The 19,526-nt window shown below is 40.0% G+C and overlaps 1 protein-coding gene across 2 annotated transcripts in view; it reads right to left on the bottom strand.

Annotated features, from left to right (window-relative positions):
• Nucleotides 1-266: 266 nt before the first annotated feature.
• Nucleotides 267-19,526, bottom strand: part of LOC308703298 (uncharacterized protein) — a 320,767-nt gene continuing 301,507 nt past the window's right edge. The window contains exons 1-3 of one of the 2 annotated variants that reach the window (XM_081386645.1): nt 10,367-10,497; nt 9,399-9,536; nt 267-3,543 (exon numbers count right to left, since the gene is read on the bottom strand). In XM_081386645.1, the coding sequence (XP_081242771.1) occupies nt 2,123-3,543; nt 9,399-9,456 (1,479 nt within the window). In that variant the 5' untranslated portion in view covers nt 9,457-9,536; nt 10,367-10,497 and the 3' untranslated portion in view covers nt 267-2,122. Of the gene's footprint in view, nt 3,544-9,398; nt 9,537-10,366; nt 10,498-19,526 lie in introns of those variants that run through there. The other variant, XM_081386646.1, reaches the window with a different exon arrangement.

The following is a 19,526-nucleotide window of genomic DNA, read 5'->3' as shown; positions in this document are numbered from 1 at the left end:
AGAACAAAGAAATCCCTCTGTTATACGCTTTTGCTGAGACTACCATACTAGAATTTCTTAAAGCTACATATAGTAGGCAATAAATCCCCTCAGTCTGCTGACACCAATGAAATGAGCTTTAAGTGACAATTTGCAGGAGATCTGAAGACATCAGCATAATAAATGAGGTGAAAACAGGAACTATTGTCATGAAATAAAGAGTGTTTTCAGCAGATCTGTTAATATTGATGAACCTCAGACTATCAATACTCATTCAACAAGCCATTCAGGATCATCAGCAGATCATCTCACTTTATTCTGAGTGTTTGCTGTTAGAAACACATTATTTGAGTCAGGATACATGATAAAGCCTGTAAAACTACTCCACAGAAAGAAAAAAATATGACACTGATAAAACAACAATGACTAATGACCCATAGCTTCATCAACCACTACAGATAAATAATTACAGAAGCATGTGTACATTTTAATCTAAATATAGTTAGATTTTATGACAATCACGAAGTACTTAAATCATTAAAATATTACATTTATGTGCACTGAAACTGATAATGATCATAAAAATTTAAAAAATAAAGAGCATCACAAAGCAATATTGTTCCAAGAGTAAAGCGCTATTCATTTATAATATTAACATTTAATAGTTAATTTAAATGTCTGACGTTGCTCATTATAGGCTCAACTTAAAGTAACTTATCAGTATAACACTTGAGATCGTTTCCCATCAATTCCCCTCACAAACCTTAACTCTTGACATTCAGTAACAGTTCTCACTCCAAACATTGAGACAATCACACAAACGAACACAACATCGCTCAGGTCTGAATGAACTCAACATATTCTCCTCATGCTCGCTGCTGCTGCACTAAATGTTTATTTCAGAAGGAGGACGCCAGAAAAGACGCACAAGTATCGCTGTGATCGAAGAAAACAATACAGAAATGAGCCTGTCGCTTAATCAAACTGTATAAAGTGTGTGTGATAGTTGTGTAAATATGAGAAATACCGTGAACTGCTCTCCTCACCTCAGAAGACTCGACGCTGAAACTCTTAATGAGGGAAACAGTGTTGCCAACTATTTTCAATGGGAAAGTAGCGAACGCATTCTTCTTCTTCTAATGGAGTTTTTTATGGCGGTTGGCAAACCAACTTTCGGTGCATTTCTGCATGATCACAATAATTACATTTACCCGTTTTATGTTTTCCTATTTTGAACAACAAATGATTTAGTCTAGTGTGCCCTATTCAAATGTGAGAAATAATTGTATCTTCTTTTCTATTCCTAAAAACGCTTCTTCCATTTCCTACTTGTTATCACTGTTCCATACTTCTTGCCATTTGTCATTTATGAATTTATCCCACTGGAGTGCTACCATCATGCACGAAGTTCAAAACAAGAAGGGTAATGCCTTGTAAACAAGTAATAAAAACTCAGTGAGTGTTTTAGCGCAATTCTCACGTCATGGGATCACAACACTAAGAGATAGTAAATCTTTTCCTGGATTTTTTTTTTTGTGCGTTCCCGAGATTAGACCTTCCTTAACATAATGCCGAAAACCCGAAGTCTCTAGGTGGTCTGGTTGAGGAGTAGATAGAAGTGCAAGATTGGTGCGCACAGACAGAACAGAAATCATGAGTTAACAATCGCAATTTTGTCCGGTGGAAAATTGCGCTAAAAAGAAAACACGCAAATATCGCGGTTGCGGCACTTACTTGCATTCCTCTGCGGTTGGCTTGTCAGTAGCGCGGTACTACTATATATATTGCAGTTATCGCGACAGCCCTACTCAGGCACAGGGGGCGCAGCTTTCTTCATTACCTCACACAGACACACTAAAAATTTAAAAAACATTTTCAAACCAGAGTCAGAGAATGATGGATAGACTCAAGAAGTGACCACATGAAAGTTGCTGTTGTTTTTCCGTTTTTCCATGAGCGCCACCTACTGTCAGAGATTGACACTGCATTTACTGACTTTTTTTTTTTTCATTGGACTGAACAGGCAAATCTCATGTGAATTTGGTGCTGAACATTTGTGTTAATGTGAAAATGTCCTGTCGCTCATTGTGGCTGTTGGGAAACTAACTTAGAAAAAACATGTTTCTCAGAACATAAAGATGAGCTACTGTGATCTCAGACTGAGGTGATGTGGTTTCTCCACTTTATGGATCTTCATGTGTAGCTTCAGGTCACTTTTAAAAGAGAAACTCTTCCCACACTGATCACACGTGTGCGGCTTCTCTCCAGTGTGGATCCTCTCATGTGATTTCAGAGATGATGAGTGACTGAATCTCTTGTCACAGTGTGAACACTTGTAAGGTTTTTCTCCAGTGTGGATCATCTCATGTGTTTTCAGATTTGCTGACTGACTGAACCTCTTGTCACAGTGTGAACACTTGTAAGGTTTTTCTCCAGTGTGAATTCTCTGGTGCCGTTTTAAACATTTTGCTGTAGTAAAAGTCTTCTCACACTCAAAGCACATGTACTCTCTTACACCAGTGTGAGTTTTCTCATGTGTATGTAAAGATTGCAGCAGTGAAAAACTCTTTCCACACACAGAACATGAATGCGGCTTCTCCTCCGTATGAACTGTCAGGTGTTTCTTCAGGTCTGATGACCTAAGAAATGTTTTGCCACATTGATCACATGAGAACGGCTTCTCTCCGGTGTGGATCCTCATGTGAACATTAAGAGTATGTTTTTGTGGGAAACTTGTTCCGCATTGATCACATGTGAACGGCTTTTCTCCTGTGTGGATTTTCATGTGTTCTTTAAGGATTGAAGATTGACTGTAACTCTTCCCGCATTGATCACATGAGAACGGCTTCTCTCCAGTGTGAACTCTCAGGTGTCTCTTCAGGTCTGATAACCTAAGAAATGTTTTGCCACATTGATCACATGTGAACGGCTTCTCTCCGGTGTGGATCCTCATGTGATGTGCAAGACTTTGTTTGGTTGTGATACTCTTTCCACACTGAGTGCAGGTGAAAGATTTCTTGGATCTTCTTTTCTTTAAAAATGTCTTTTTAGTCTTTGAGAGACTCAAAGGTTTTTCTCCAGGTTTGACATAATAATCCTCCTTCACTTCACTCAGTTCTTCACTCTTCTCCACGTCACTCAGTTCTTCTCTCTCCTCCTTCACTTCACTCAGTTCTTCACTCTCCTCCTTCACTTCACTCAGTTCTTCACTCTCCTCCTTCACTTCACTCAGTTCTTCACTCTCCTCCTTCACTTCACTTGGTTCTTCACTCTCCTCCTCCACTTCACTCAGTTCTTCACTCTCTTCCTCCACTTCACTCAGTTCTTCACGCTCCTCCTTCACTTCACTCAATTCTTCACTCTCCTCTTTCACTTCCCTCAGTTCTTCACTCTCCTCCTCCACTTCACTCAGTTCTTCCCTCTCCTCCTTCACTTCTATCAGTTCTTCCCTCTCCTCCTTCACTTTACTCAGTTCTTCACTCTCCTCCTTCACTTCACTCAGTTCTTCACTCTCCTCCTTCACTTCACTCAGTTCTTCACTCTCCTCACTCTCTTCCATCGGGTCTGACATGAAAGAAAAAAAAAATTCATTCATTACCACTTCAATCGCCATGAACTTGTTTGTTTCTGTATTATTTTATGCAATCAGAAACACTAACCGGCCACACTTTGTACCTCTCTGTGCAAATCCTTCCTTCCCGCTCTGCCAGAAAGCAGCTGTCACTTACTGACGGAAAGCATGACAATAACCGCAATAAAGCCGTATATTTCTGAAAAGCGCATGTTGTCTTTTTTAGGAGCAATTTGAACGGTTTTGATGGGACCCGATGACAACGCAGTGCTGAAGTGCCAACTAGTCTCTCCCTATGGAGGACCATAAATCGTATAACAAATTGCACCATTTTCTTAATTTCTAAGTCAATAAAGTGTACGCTAAATTAATAAATGTAGTGTAGCCTAAATGTAGTAATGAAACAAAGTTTGGGATCAGTAGTTTTTCAAAACAAATTAATACTTTCATTCAGCAAGGAAGCATTAAATTGATAATTGACAGAAGAACAAAGACAGAAGACAAACATTTAAACTTTAACATTGTTTAAAAAAAAATATATGAATATGAACTTTACCCCTTCTTGAACTGCCACCTTATCGTGGTGGAGGGGTTTGAGTACCCGAATGACCCTAAGAGCTATGTTGTCCGGGGCTATATGACCCTGGTAGGGTCTCCCAAGGCAAACAGGTCCTAGGCGACGGGTCAGACTAAGAGTGGTTCAAAAACCCTTTATGAGTTATATAAAATCGAGGACCGTGACTTCGCCCAGTATGACGCAGCCGGGGCCTCGACAACCCGATCCCTGGACGTGGAAAATAGCTCTAGGGACGTGGAACGTCACCTCGCTGGCGGGGAAGGAGCCTGAGATTGAGGTTGAGAGGTTCCGACTAGAGTTAGTCGGAATCACCTCCACGCATGGCTTGGGCTCTGGAACCACACTCCTCGAGAGAGAATGGACTCTTCATCACTCTGGAGTTGCCCGTGGTGAGAGGCGGCGGGCTGGTGTGGGTTTGCTTAAGCCCCCCAGCTCAGCTGCCATGTGTTGGAGTTTACACCGGTGAACGAGAGGGTTGTTTCCCTGCGCCTACGGGTCGGGGATAGGTCTCTCACTGTCGTGTGTGCCTATGGGCCGAACGGCAGTGCAGAGTACCCAGCCTTCTTGGGCTCTCTGGGAGGGGTGCTGGAAAGTGCTCCAACTGGGGACTCCGCCGTTCTACTGGGGGACTTCAACGCCCACGTGGGCAACGACAGTGACACCTGGAGGGGCGTGATTGGGAGGAACGGCCCCCCTGATCTGAACCAGAGTGGTGTTCAGTTATTGGACTTCTGAGCTAGTTACAGTTTGTCCATAACGAATACCATGCTCAAGCATAAGGGTGTCCATCAGTGCACGTGGCACCAGGACACCCTAGGCCGTAGGTCGATGATCGACTTTGTGGTCATTTCATCTGACCTACGGCCGTATGTCTTGGACACTAGGCTAAAGAGAGGGGCGGAGCTGTCAACTGATCACCACCAGGTGGTGAGTTGGATCCGATGGCGGGGAGGAAGCTGGACAGACTCAGCAGACCCAAGCGTACTGTAAGGTTCTGCTGGGAACGTTTGGCCGAGTCTCCTGTCAGAGAGATCTTCAACTCCCACCTCTGGCGGAGCTTCAACCGGATCCCGAGGGAGGTTGGAGATATTGGCCCTCATTTATCAAAAGTGCGTACACCAAATTTCCAGCGTACACCTGGCGTACATCCAAAACCACGGTGACTTTGAGATTTATCAATATGGACGTTGGCGTACGGCACGCTCAAATCCTACGCCAGCTCAGGAGGTGGTGTACGCACGTTTTGAGTGCGGGAATGCGCAGAAAAACAATTCCTAACACCACAAAACGCACTGACAAACTAAAAGATATAATATATTATGACCCACTGTAAAAAAAAACAACAACATAGTAATTATAAACTTTAGTGTTTATTTTTGTGCAACATAGACTTCAATGTTTAATTTGTGTGAATTTACCAAAGCATTTGAATTGTAGGCATATGTATTCCTTAAGTTGCGAGCCTGTGCGCTTTAGCTGACGTTTCAAGCCTTGTTTATACTTTCGCCTGGCTCCGCAGCGCGAGTCTATGCAGACTGCTCGCGCACCTCCCCAAACGGACGAGGCGTTTATACTCGACGCGCTCGCCGTTGTACTATTCTTTGAAACGATGGTTAGGCCAGGGTTAGACCAGGGTTAGGCCCGGCAGGTGTGCACGGACTGGGTTTAGTAATGAAAGGCTTTCAATGACCAAAAAAATAATTCAGACTGACAAAATAATAAAAATGCCATTCTTCTTATTTTAAATAATAATAATAATACAAATAATAATAATAACGACATTCTTCTTAATAACAATAAGCGTCATTAATAATAAAAATCTAGAAATCAATTTTGTTTCTTTCCACTTCCCTGGTTTCGCTTTCTCTTTCTCAAAGAAGTTTCTCTTCTTTGCCGTCTTCCGTGTGTCCATGGCGTGAAATGAGGGCGTGGGGGAAGCGGAGACTTGAATATATAGGGGCGTGTTATTCTAATGACGATCGATTTCAGCCGCGGCATTTATCAAGGGCAGGTATTGCGTACACCAGAATTTCAAAGGTACGCACAGCTTCATAAATCAGGCGATGAGAAGAGTGTAAGCATAATCTTACGCCAATATATACGCCCGTTTCTACGCAAGATTGATAAATGATGGCCATTGAGTCTGAGTGGACCATGTTCTCCACCTCCATTGTCGACACGGCCACTCGGAGCTGTGGACGTAAGTTCTTCGGTGCCTGTCGAGGCGGCAATCCCCGAACTGGTGATGGACACCGGAAGTAAGGGATGCCGTCAAGCTGAAGGAGTCCTATCTGGTTGGCTTGTGTGACTCCTGAGGCAGCTGACGGGTACCGGCAGGCCAAGCGGACTGCAGCCCGGGTGGTGGTGGAGGCAAAAACTCGGGCCTGGGAGGAGTTCGGTGAGGCCATGGAGAAAGCTGGCAAACCATTCTGCGCCTCAGGAGAGAAAAACAACACCGTCTACAGTGGAGGTGGGCAGCTGTTGACCTCAACTGGGGATGTCGTTGGACGGTGGAAGGAATACTTAGAGGATCTCCTCAATCCCACTGTCACGTCTTCCATTGAGGAAGCAGAGGCTGAGGGCTCGGAGGTGGACTCTTCCATCACTCGAGCTGAAGTCACCGAGGTAGTCAAGAAACTCATAGGTGGCAAGGCACCGGGGGTGGATGAGATCCGCCCTGAGTACCTCAAGTCTCTGGATGTTGTGGGGCTGTCTTTGCTGACACACCTCTGCAGCATCGCGTGGCGGTCAGGGACAGTGCCTTTGGACTGGCAGACCGGGGTGGGAATGAGCTTTCTCCGCAGGGTCGCTTGGCGATCCCTTAGAGATAGGGTGAGAAGCTTTTCACTCGGGAGGAGGTCAAAGTAGAACCGCTGCTCCTCCACATCGAGAGGTGTCAGCTGAGGTGGCTCAGGCATCTTTTCCGGATGCCTCCTGGTCGCCTTCCCGGGAAGGTGTTCCGGGCACGTCCCACCGGGAGGAGGCCCCGGGGAAGACATAGGACACGCTGGAGGGACTTTGTCTCCCGGCTGGCCTGGGAACGCCTTGTTGTCCCCCTGGAAGAGCTAGAGGAAGTGTCTAGGGAGAGGGAAGTCTGGGCATCTCTGCTTAGACTGCTGCCCCCGCGACCCGGCCCCGGATAAGTGGAAGAAGATGGTATGGTATGGTAACTTTCTGTTAAAAAAATCCTTAAAAAACTATCACAGTTTCCCAAAAATTATTAAGCACCACAACTGATTTCAACATTGATAATAATAATAATAATAATAATAATAATAATAATAGGCCTAATAATAATAATAATAATAATAATAGTTAAGCTAAATATTTTTGCATCACAGAAAAAAAAACTTTTAATATATGTCCAAATAGATACTGTTATTTAAAATTGTAATAATATATCACAATACTGTTGTTTGTACTGTATTTTTTTATCAAATAAATGCAGGCTAGGTGAGCATAAGAGACTTATTTCATAAACTTTTAAAAATCCAACTGACCCCAATCTTTTGATCGTTAGTGGAGGCTACAGTATAAATTTCTTGGAGTGATTTTTTTTTTCCCAGAATATATTTGCTCACTATTAATGAAATTGGTTGTTAAATATTAAGTCATTAAAAGGTTATTAGAAGATGAATCGCATATGTCTGCTCAAATAATCAAATATCAAATGAAACCTATACCTTAGCCTATACCTTCGTGAATGTGTCTCTCTTGTCACGAAAGACGGAGGCGATGTCTGTTTTCTCTATCACTCTGAGCAATGTGTCAAGGTGAGCCAATCAGGGATGAGTTCCCTAATGAATATTCACGGTAATGCACTCGTGTGTGTGCTGGTTGCGGGAGAATAAAACGATTTGCGGGACTCCTGCAAAATAGAATTATCTATAAATTGAACATCTAAAAACGAATAAATTATCATTCATCTGTTGCACAAAAGCAACAAGAACAACTAAAACAAAATAGAAACGATTTACATGCCAGAGTTTATCTATTTATAACATGTTTGCAGCGTTGAACAATGTAGCCAATCACAGATGATGATGGTGTGTTGATTTCTTGAACACCAATCAGATGCATTTAAGATAGAATCCCCTCACCGCTCAAAATGGACTTTTTGTTCAGTGCTGAATTCTGCATACTGGCATGTGTGGCATGAACTGAGATGTCAGTTTTTTTAGGAATTATTAAGGGAGAAATCCGTCCCTCGCAGGTCTCTAATGTAGACTTTAAAAACAAAAGACTAACATTATATTTACATTAACAGTAGCCTAGGCTGCAATCTAGTGTATGTGAACCTTGTTGCAGATAAACACAAGTGCATTTTCAGAAGTTAATGGACTAATTTTTAATTAAGTAAATCATACTCCCACTACGGTAATTAATAACAGACTATAGTAAGCACATTTCCTAAATAGGCCTGTGACTTTATCTTACATTTTATGAAATAGTACCATTAGTTAAAAATAAAGTTTAAAATGCTTCCTGTTCGCATATTTCAAAATAAAATGACAAATACCCTTTCTGAAATAAATTTGTCATCATTCATAGATTTCATGTTAAAATAATATACAGATGCACTAGCCTTTTCAAAATACAGTTGATATATTGTTGTACTTATTATTTATTGGAAAGTTTGCCAATGGATAAATCAGCTAATCCCAAAAATAATTGTTAGATTAGTCGACTAATCGAAGAAATAATCGATAGATTAATCGACAACAAAAATAATCTTTAGATGCAGCCCTAGTTTACATGCATATTTTTTTTTCCTGAGAGCAATATTTTGCCAATCTGATTATTGTTATGGGCAAAATCCCCCAAAATATTGAGATAACATTTTGTCAACACCCCAACGTTGGTATTGCACACTCCTACGTTGATCACAATCATCAAATCTGTTACCAAGTTTATTATAAGAAGAATCTCTATAATTATGAAAATATTTGACAAATACAACTTCATCAGTAACTTAGTGTTTACTGACCATTGAAAATGACTAAAATTCTAGTAACATTGTTTCAAATTGGGAACCAGATATAAAATAAATGTAAAATAAAACAGTTAAAATAGCATTTAGCCTGATCTGATGTTGACAATCAATATAAAAATGTCTCAAACCTCCCTTTACTGACCATTTGTTGAAGAAAAACCCAGAACATTCTGTAGTGTTTCATAGTTGAACTGTTAATCTAAATGTGATGAAGTGCTTGAAAGTTTCTAACATGAATGTTCTTCAGCATCATGAATGAATGAAGAATAAACACCAACCTCTTTGTTCTTCAGGATCTTCAGTGTGTTTCATTCTGCAGGGTTCTGGATCACTCATGTTCTCACTGTCCTCTTTAATAAACTTTTATTGGAGAATTGCTGTGGGAGGAGCTTCACTGATGACGAATTTCAGGAGATCTAATAAATGAGGTGAAAACAGGAACTATTGTCATGAAATAAAGAGTGATTTCAGCAGATCTGTTAATATTGATGAGCCTCAGACTATCAACACTCATTCAACAAGCCATTCAGGATCATCAGCAGATCATAACAGTGTTACAGTGTTACAGATAACAGTGTTTACTGTTAGAAACACATTATTTGAGTCAGGATACATGATAAAAGCCTGTAAAACTGCTCTACAGATAAATAATTACAGAAGCATATGTACATTTGAATCTAAATATAGTTAGATTTTATGACAATCACTAAGTACTTAAATCATTAAAATATTACATTTATGTGCACTGAAACTGAGGATGATCATAAAACGTTTAAAAATAAAGAGCATCACAAAGCAATATTGTAATTGCCAAAAAAAATATTGTAATATTGTAATTACATTTCTGTAATGTATAAATGTATACATTACATTTATAATATTAACATTTAAGAGTTGATTTAAATGTCTCACGTTGCTCATTATAGGCTCAACGTAAAGTAACTTATCAGTATAACACTTGAGATCGTTTCCCATCACAAACCTTAACTCTTTACATTCAGTAACAGTTCTCACTCCAAACATCGAGTCAATCACACAAACGAACACAAACTCGCTCAGGTCTGAATGAACTCAACATATTCTCCTCATGCTCGCTGCTGCTGCACTAAATGTTTATTTCAGAAGGAAGACGCCAGAAAAGACGCACAAGTATCGCTGTGATCGATGAAAACAACACAGAAATGAGCCTGTCGCTTAATCAAACTGTATAAAGTGTGTGTGATGGTTGTGTAAATGTGAGAAATACCGTGAACTGCTCTCCTCGCCTTAGAAGACTCCACTCCGAAACTCTCAATGAGGGAAACAATGTTGCAAATTATTTCCAATGGGAAAGTAGCGAACGCATTCTTCTTCTTCTTCTTTGTTACGTTTTATGGCGGGTGGCACTAGCATTATGGTGCATTACCGCCATCTACTATGTTGGAGTGTGGGCCAGATTTTCCTACTCTTAACAATTTAAAAAACTATATACATATATATTTCCTGCTTCCTAAACTCTATCAAATAATGGAATAATTTCCCTACCTCAATGTCAAATACAAGACTTAATTCTTCCTGTCCAAGCTTTTCCCTCCTTAATGTTTCTCGCTCTCGAGTGTATATTTTTGACATTGAAGAATTACATGTTCTGCTGATTCCTCTATTAGACAGTGTTCCCATAATCCTGAAGGGTGCTTAAAGTGCAATGTTTTATTAAGTCTAGTATGCCCTACCCTCAGCCTTGTCAATATGTTCTCCTCTTTATTGTTTCTTCTAGCTGTCCTTCCCTTGCCCACAACCTTCTGTAGTATATAGAGATGTCGCCCTGTTTTTCCTGTATCCCAACTGTTCTGCCACTCCTTAATGATGTTTCTTTTGATTATTCCTTTGGCTTCAGATTTACTGAGTGGTACGCACAAGATCTCCTCATGCTTCAGAGCCTGTTTTGCTAATTCATCCACATCCTCATTTCCCTTAATCCCTCTGTGAGCTGGGGTCCACATAAATACTATCAACATATTCATATTTTTAATTTTGTATAACATTTCATAAGTCTCATTTATGTCTTGCCTACTGTGAGATGTAAATGACTGCAGTGACATTAATGCAGAGCATGAGTCTGTACAAAGAATAACTTTTTTAATTTGTAATTCTTCTATGTGCTGTAATGCTGTTACAATTGCCAACATCTCTACTGTATACGGATAAATAATCTGAAGTCCTTCTTTTAACAGAAGCATGTAAGGCAGGAATACTGTAAGCAAAACCTGTTTTCCCTTTATTAGGATCCTTGGATCCATCTGTATATACTTGAACAAATTATTGATATATTGTTTGTAACCAATATATTAATGTATGTTGTTGTATGTATGGACTCTGCACGATGTCCAAGACATATTTCCCAGCGAGACTAATAAAGTATAAAGTAAAGTAAACCTATCTTCAACCCATACTGCAATATTTCCACAACCTTTTTGTCCCTGCATTTTTTCCAGGAAATATAAGTCAACTGACACTGAAGTAAACAACCAAGGTAGTTTTACTAATATTGCCACTGTCTGAATATATCTTCCTTGCCTTAATGCCATATCTCCAGCTATTTCCTCACATTTCCATGCAAATCATCCCCATTTGACCCTTTCACTCTCCCAACATGGTAGCAGTATCTTTGTTGTAGGATGTCGATCATTTGAATGACAGATTTGAAATAGGCCTATAATTTGCTAGATTATTATGATCTAATTGTGGTTTCTTAATGAGAGGTTTTATAACTGCCAGTTTAAATGTTCTTGGAACATGACCTAAAGTTAAAGATGAGTTAATAATATTGAGGAGAGGCTCTTCCACAATAGGTAACACTTCTTTCAGTAGTTTAGTTGGTATAGGATCTAATAAACATGTTGTTGTTTTAGAGGAAGTGATTAGTTTATTTAACTCTTTTTGTTCTATAGTTGTAAAGCGCTGTAATTGTTCTTGCGGGGGGATAATTGAGGCTTAATTATAAGGCCCGATTGAAGATTGAACGTTTGCAATTGTGGTTCTGATGTTTTCTATTTTCTCAGTGAAGAAGTTCATGAAATCATTACTACTAAACTGTAACGGGATATTTTGTTCGGGTGACGTCTGTTTATTTGTTAGTCTATCCACGGTGTTAAATGAAAACCTTGGATTGTTTTGGTTACTTTCTATTAGTTTGCGGAGGTGCTCAGCCCTGGCCGCTTTTAGGGCCTTTTTATAACGTGACATACTGTCTTTCCACGCGATTCTAAAGACCTCTAAATTAGTTTGTTTCCATTTACGCTCTAAATTACAGGTTTCTCTCTTTAAAACATCTGTAGTATTGTTGTACCATGGTGCTTTAATTTTCTCTCTGACCTTTTTTAATCTAATGGGTGCAACAACATCCAATGTTCTAGAGAGAATGGTGCTCATAGTGCTAGTTAGTTCTTCTAGTTTATCTGTTTGTTTGGGTTCACTGAGCAGCTGAGACAGATTAGATAAGCAATTTGAGAAATGATCTATGGTGGATAGAAGGATTGCTATGCCTGGTCGATAACGCGGCGCAGCATGATATATTACAGCAGTACGTAATATTCAAGTTACCAAGTAATGGTCAGTGACGTCACTTTGTGGAATGATATCTATATTGGTTGGATCGGTTCCATATGATATAATTAAATCTAGTGTATGATTAAGACGATGAGTTGGTCCGGTGACGTTTTGCTTGACCCCAAAGGAATTTAATAAATCTATAAACGCAGCCCCAACACATCATTTGGATTATCTACGTGTATGTTAAAATCCCCAACAATTAATGCTTTATCGACATTGACCAATAGATCTGAGAGAAAATCTGCAAACTCTTTTAGGAAAACAGCGTAAGGCCCAGGCGGTCTATATACGGTAGCCAAGGCTAGAGATAATAGGGATGTTTTTCTATCATCTAAGAGCGTAACATTTAGTACAAGTACTTCAAAAGAAATAAACTTAAAACCCGTTTTCTGAGTAACATTAAGAATATCTCTATAGATTGTTGCAACACCGCCGCCACGACCAATCAGACGGGGCTCATGCTTGTAACAGTATCCAGGAGGAGTAGACTCATTTAGACCGAAATAATCATTTGGTTTAAGCCAGGTTTCAGTAAGGCAAAGTACATCGAAGCTATTATCTGTGACTATTTAATTTACAACTGCCTTAGGTGTGAGTGATCTAATGTTTAGAAGACCTAGCTTTAAAAAAAAATTTTGTTTACTAATAGCAACATTTTCTGTTTTAATAACAATTAGATTTTTCCTAGATCCTGCAGTAGATTTATTATTTGATCTCACTAAATGAGGAATAGACACAGTTTCTATGCAATGTTCTACACTAGTATTTATATCATTTAAATTGGTGCAGCAGAGACTATGATTTGGACTTTTGGTTACTAGTCATCCAACGTTATTTAAAGGGGCATTTCACCCATTTGAACATTGTTTTTTATTTAAAGTGGGTCATATATGTAGTCGAAATGTAAAAGAAATTTTGAATTTGGTGCCTTTGTGACCGAGAAAAGACAAAAAATAACTTCAGGACGCATTTGTATGAAAGACAACAACTCCCACAATGCACCACATTGCACAGCTCCACAAGCCACTCCCACTAATCCAGAAAGCGCATATCTGCCTATAAGAGAAATCACTCTTCTGTCTACAAGGCTAGCTACCACCAGAGCTTGAAATTAATTTCACATTCACACAAAATGTCTAGTTAGTTGGCGAACTCATTAGTGCATTACTCCTCTTTTGTATTTCTTTCGAAAAGATGAATTATTGCATGGTACCTGGATGTTCAGTCAGAACATATGCGGTGCGAAACCAGGAAACTAGTTCACAACACAAACGTCCGTGTCCTCGTCTGATTCAGAGATTTCGTCCAGGAGAAATTGTCATCGTTGAAATTCTTTGCCGCAGACGGACTCTATCTCTGTGTTCGTAGCGGTTCGTAGTTGCATAGTGAGATCACCGGCGCCACCAGTCCGCCCTAACTCGAGCCAGTCCGGGCTCCTCGTCCGCGGCAGGCAGGTCTTCTGCCTCGGCTGCTCTTCGCTATAATGCGGCTTGTAAAGGTAGCCACAAACACCTGATTCAAGCATCCGACTTCCGAAATCCTCTAGTCTATATCATATTGAGCACTCTCCTCCGCTATTGTCATAACTTTACATCTGTCTCCACAGCGCCTGTTAGCTTAGCTTCAAACAAGATGGAGGATATTGCTTTCAGTTTCAGAGAGTAAAGTCCCACCCACTGATCTGTAATAGGTCTGTAGCGTGAGCGGGTCCCGCCCCCTGGGAGAGATGAGGAACGAGTGCTTGTAGTCTCAACAGAAATCCCCCCCTCTTACACTTCCTCCTACAATGACGCAAAATGACGATTTTTGCGTCATTGTAGGAGGAAGTGTAAGAGGTAAATAACAGATTTCTCCCGTATCAGGGGAAAATGAAAGAGTGTTGCACGACCATTCAATAGTATGACTGGGTTTCTAACAATGCAAAGCTTAATGCAAATGGGTGAAGTGTCCCTTTAACATTTTGGAGATGTTATTCGACAGAAGATCCACTCCGAAACTGCTTGGGTGTAAGCCATCGGCACGGAAAACGATCCACGGACGTAACCTATAAGAGTATCCAGCGTTGGATCACTAATAGGCTTGAGACACGTCTGCTCAACAGTCCGCGATGTAACTATGGAGTTTGAGCAGTAGTGCTTCTCAGTGAGGAAAAGTAGAAAATGTTCGTTGTAAGTGAGTTTAAAGAGAAAATCGAGAATTATAAATCAAATCGATAGAGCTCCAAACGACAACAGCGCGTTCAGACGCGACGCATGCGCATTCGAATTAGTGTCTCGTTGTATACCTCTCTGCCAATATCAGCCACCAGTCTTTTAATGAAATATGGTGCCAACATCCGAAAATGTTGGGCTGCACTTGAATCTGAAAAAGCAGCTTTGCATGCCTTATAGGGCTGGAATTAAACCATATCGCATTTATCTAAACTGAAAGCAAACCGAGAAAATTGAGATAAATCTGCTTGTCAAATGCATGTATATTAGATGCATCGCGTGCAGGGGTCCGTTCTTCGTACGTTGCTTATTACATCCGAGATCAAATGACACATCCAAGATGATATCATCGTGCGAATCATGATCTGGCTAACTGGGTTCTTCGAACACACTTGCCGGATATGATTAGTATAGCTGAATTGAGTTATCTGAGATAATTGCGCGTTCATGCGCTGGTTAAAAGGGGATATGTATCGATAGTAGAAACATTGATCAGCAACGCTGCTATTGGCTGCTCAGCGTGGCCAAAGAGCGCGCTCAGTTTTTCTCCTCAGCAGAGCAAGAACTAATAGTCGAAGTTTATTCGGAATTTTAATGTTTAATCAAAACGCCAGGGAACACCTCAAAGTCTGCAAAAGCCAGGAGAGAGGGCTGGCAAAAAGTAGCAGACAATTTAAATCCGTTAGAAGTGGCCATGTTAGATGTTTTTATCACTTATTAGCCAACATTTTTGTATTTAAATAATTGCATAATTACTTTGTTCATTGTAATGTCAGAGTCACCACGCAAGAACATGGGAACAAATAAAAGTGAAGTACAAAAATATTCTACATAATGTTAATTTTAAGTTATATTATAGGCTAGTCTCTTTTATAAAAGGCACTGTTAAATAAATGGTGTTCTGTTTATAAAAGCAACCAAGAAAAAGGCTGAGAAAAAAAAAGAAAAGATCTTAGTAGCCTACACTGTAAAATAATTTTTGCTGAATTAAAATAAGGCCGTATAGTCATTTCAACTGTTAAATCTTCAGTAATGATGAATTGCTTTGACTTGTGAAAGTGAAAACTGATAAACTTATGTTAATGTAAAAATATTTTGCCATGAGTTATTGATCACATTTTTCCCGAGTGTAGTTCATTGTAATGACATTGTGTTTTCCTCTTTTGTGCACTTTTACACAATACACCAACACTTGTATCTGTTCCCAAGAAAGTGGTGGCTGAAATATGTGCAGTAAGTGGACATTTTCTAACTTTCCAAAGGAAAGAAAGTATAAGACTTTGTAATGTCCATTTGTTTCCATTGCACTGGACAGTGAATAAACCCTCTCAGATAACTGTCATATGGAGGAACTAGCCTACCTGCAAGCGCATAAATAACTTTACTTCATTTATACTTGTATGCTTTATGGCTGCAATATAAGTTGCAGGACTCCACATCTCCAGAAAGGCCTACAGAAGAGTCTGCACAGACAGGACAGACATAGGCCTACAGGTGGGCAGTGTATAGCCAACTTTTCCTTTTTATTTGTTGCATGAGGCATGTGTCTAATATCTCTTGTTGCAGGCACTTGACCACTGGCTTTTCTTTACAAAGAACAATTGAAATAAAACTCAAGGAACTAAGAATATTTGTCTTTTATTAAACATTTAATGAAATATTTTTTTTTTTTGGCAATGTTGTTTAATATGGCACATGCAACAATGTCACAGGCCCTGTCAGGTGTGCAACCCTCAGACTTCTCAGACACTGAAATCTTCCCTTTAGTAAGCCAAAGTTCATTTCATTGTGTGCCCTTGTCCTGGCTAGAGCTGCATTGTAACTGGTTTGGGTCAGGGAATGGGATCATAAAACACCTGTCTGCAGGCAGGAACATGTCATAATCACCTATGAAAAAGGTGTTAGGATCAGCATAAGTGTATGTAATACAGTGAGCTTGATATTTAATTGTGGAACTTTCCTTACCACTTTCAAATAATGTGCATAAATGTGAATCTCTGAAAATTCTTAAGTCATGCACAGATCCTGGCCATTTTGCTTTCACATTTGTGATATGGAAGATTTTAGTCAACTGCCTTTTTTTTATTTGATATAATATTACTAATCTGGAATATTAAGAATCACAATAGTAACTGGGCTGCACATTTACATTGTGAATCCCCTTTCTGTTCACATAATCCCCTTTATTGAGGCCTTGATCTGGTACCCATCACGTTAGTGAAGTCTGAGTGACATATCTGTAATCGGCATGGTCATGATTGTATGATCTTCATAAAAAATTACGATAGCCTAAAAAAAAAAAAACTGCTTTACAACATTGGTGGCTTGGAAATGCCACAAAAAAAAAAAAAAAAAAAAACCTAAAACTGTTTTTTAAACATAAAAGCGACAAAAAACGACAATCTCACGAATCACGAGAAAAAAATATATATCTCAGAAAGAAAGTGCACTATCGCGCTGCGCTGGACTTCCGTATCAGCTCCGCTTATGAAGCCGCAGTCTAATCCTGTTAACATGAAATAAGCCTGCTCCCGAGCAGGTTTAAGTTTGCGCACATGTTGCTATGACAGCAAGTCCAGGATGAGCGTCGAAGAACCAAACAATCCAGGATCATGCCAAATCGCCAACAATCAAATCCAGCTAAGTGAGTTAGCGACGTACGAAGAACGGGCCCCAGGTCTTAAAGAGACAGTAGCCCTAATAGTAAACATGCAGCCACTTGTCCTTAAAGGGATAGTTCACCCAAAAATACAAATTCTGTCATTATTTACTCACTGTAATGTTGTTACAAATTTGTGCTGAACACAAAATAAGTTTGGAAGAATGGGGGAAACCAGACAGTTGCTGGTCCCCATTGACTTCTAAATTCTGAAAAAACAGAGATTCTAATTATTGGACAAAAACCTTCCACACGTAATAACCTAGAATACTGTCTAACACATGATGGCTGCTCTGTTAAAGGGTTAGTTCACCCAAAAATTAAAATTCTGTCAGTAATTACTCACCCTCATGTTGTTCCAACCGCGTAAGACCTTCGTTCATCTTCGGAACACAAATTAAGATATTTTTGATGAAATCTGAGCCATGTTTCACTCCTCCATAGGCTTCTATGTGACCGAAACTTGCTGGCCCAGAAAAGTTATTAAAGAGATCGTTAATATAGTCCAAGTGACTCCAGTGGCTCAATCTTAAGTATATCAAGCGACGAGAATACTTTCTGTGCGCAAAAACAAATAAAAATAACGACTTTATTCCACTTTTCATTTCCTTCTCTCTGGGCCTCTAGTTGGTTCGCGTAGTCTTTTTGCGCACAATGCGTAGCGCGTCTGTGTTACACGTCACCACGTAGGCTCACTATTGGCCGACGCCGGTCATGTGTGTGTTGCGTGATGACGTGCAACACAGACGCGCAGCGCAAAAACACTACGAGGCCCAGAGAGAAGGAAATGAAAAGTGGAATAAAGTCGTTATTTTTGTTTGTTTTTGCGCACAAAAAGTATTCTCGTCGCATGATAAACTTAATGTAGTGCCACTGTAGTTACTTGGACTATTTTAACGATGTTTTAATAACTATTCTGGGCCGGTGAGTTTCGGTCACACTGGAAGCCTATGGAGGAGTAAAAATTATGTCAGATTTCATCAAAAATATCTTAATTTGTGTTCCGAAGATGAACGAAAGACTTACATGGTTGGAACAACATGAGGGTGAGTAATTACTGACAGAATTTTCATTTTTGGGTGAACTAACCCTTTAAGTCTTCGTCCTTGGTTAGGAACCTGGGTGTGCTCTTTGATACCAATCTTTGATTTGTAAGTCACGTGTCTAGTATCTGTAAAGCCGCATTTTTTCATCTAAAAAATAAATTACGTCATATGCTCTCAATGATAAATGCAGAATAATTAGTTCATGACATCAAGGCTAGATTATTGTAATGCTCTACTGGGTGGTTGCCCTGCACGCTTAATAAACAAACTACAGCTGGTTCAAAACGCAGCAGCTCAAGTTCTTACCAGAACCAGGAAGTATGACCATATTAGACCGGTTCTGTCAAAACTGCACTGGCTCCCTATTAAAGGTATAGCGGAGGATTTTCTTTTTCCGGGTGGGTAGTGTAAACTATTGGTCCACCTAAGTGTCAATCATTCTGGTGATATGTAACGTAAGGCCGTCGTACGTGCTCGTCCCTTAGTTTTCGCTTTCTGCGCATGCGCACTTTCAGGTGTTTATGTGTGGTGGTGAGCTAGAGTTACGGTTTAAGCCATTCATTGAAGCTCGCCGTTTCACCGGGTCCTTTGAAAATGTCTGAGGGTCGCAAGAGAAAAAGTTTGTACGAACTGTATGAGAAGAAGAGAAAGGCCTCAGAAGAGAGAAACAAGATCAGAGTGTTTTTGGGAGATTGTTTCACACGATGGCGTGCGCTGAAAACACAGGTTGGGCTTCCCACTGATGCCTCAGTCGCGAAGTTTCTACTCGACAGGTAAAGTTTGGCATGCTATTTGGTGAAAAAGTGCAAATCTTCTTTTGGAAAGTAATCTTGTATGAGTGATGCCGACAGCAACTTGTAAACAGAGCGTGCACGAGGAGAACCTCGCACACGTTTAATA

The sequence above is a fragment of the Scardinius erythrophthalmus genome (assembly GCF_964197995.2).
Source record: "Scardinius erythrophthalmus genome assembly, chromosome: 1".
NCBI lineage: Eukaryota > Metazoa > Chordata > Actinopteri > Cypriniformes > Leuciscidae > Scardinius > Scardinius erythrophthalmus.
This window is presented reverse-complemented; position numbering and strand designations above follow the sequence as displayed.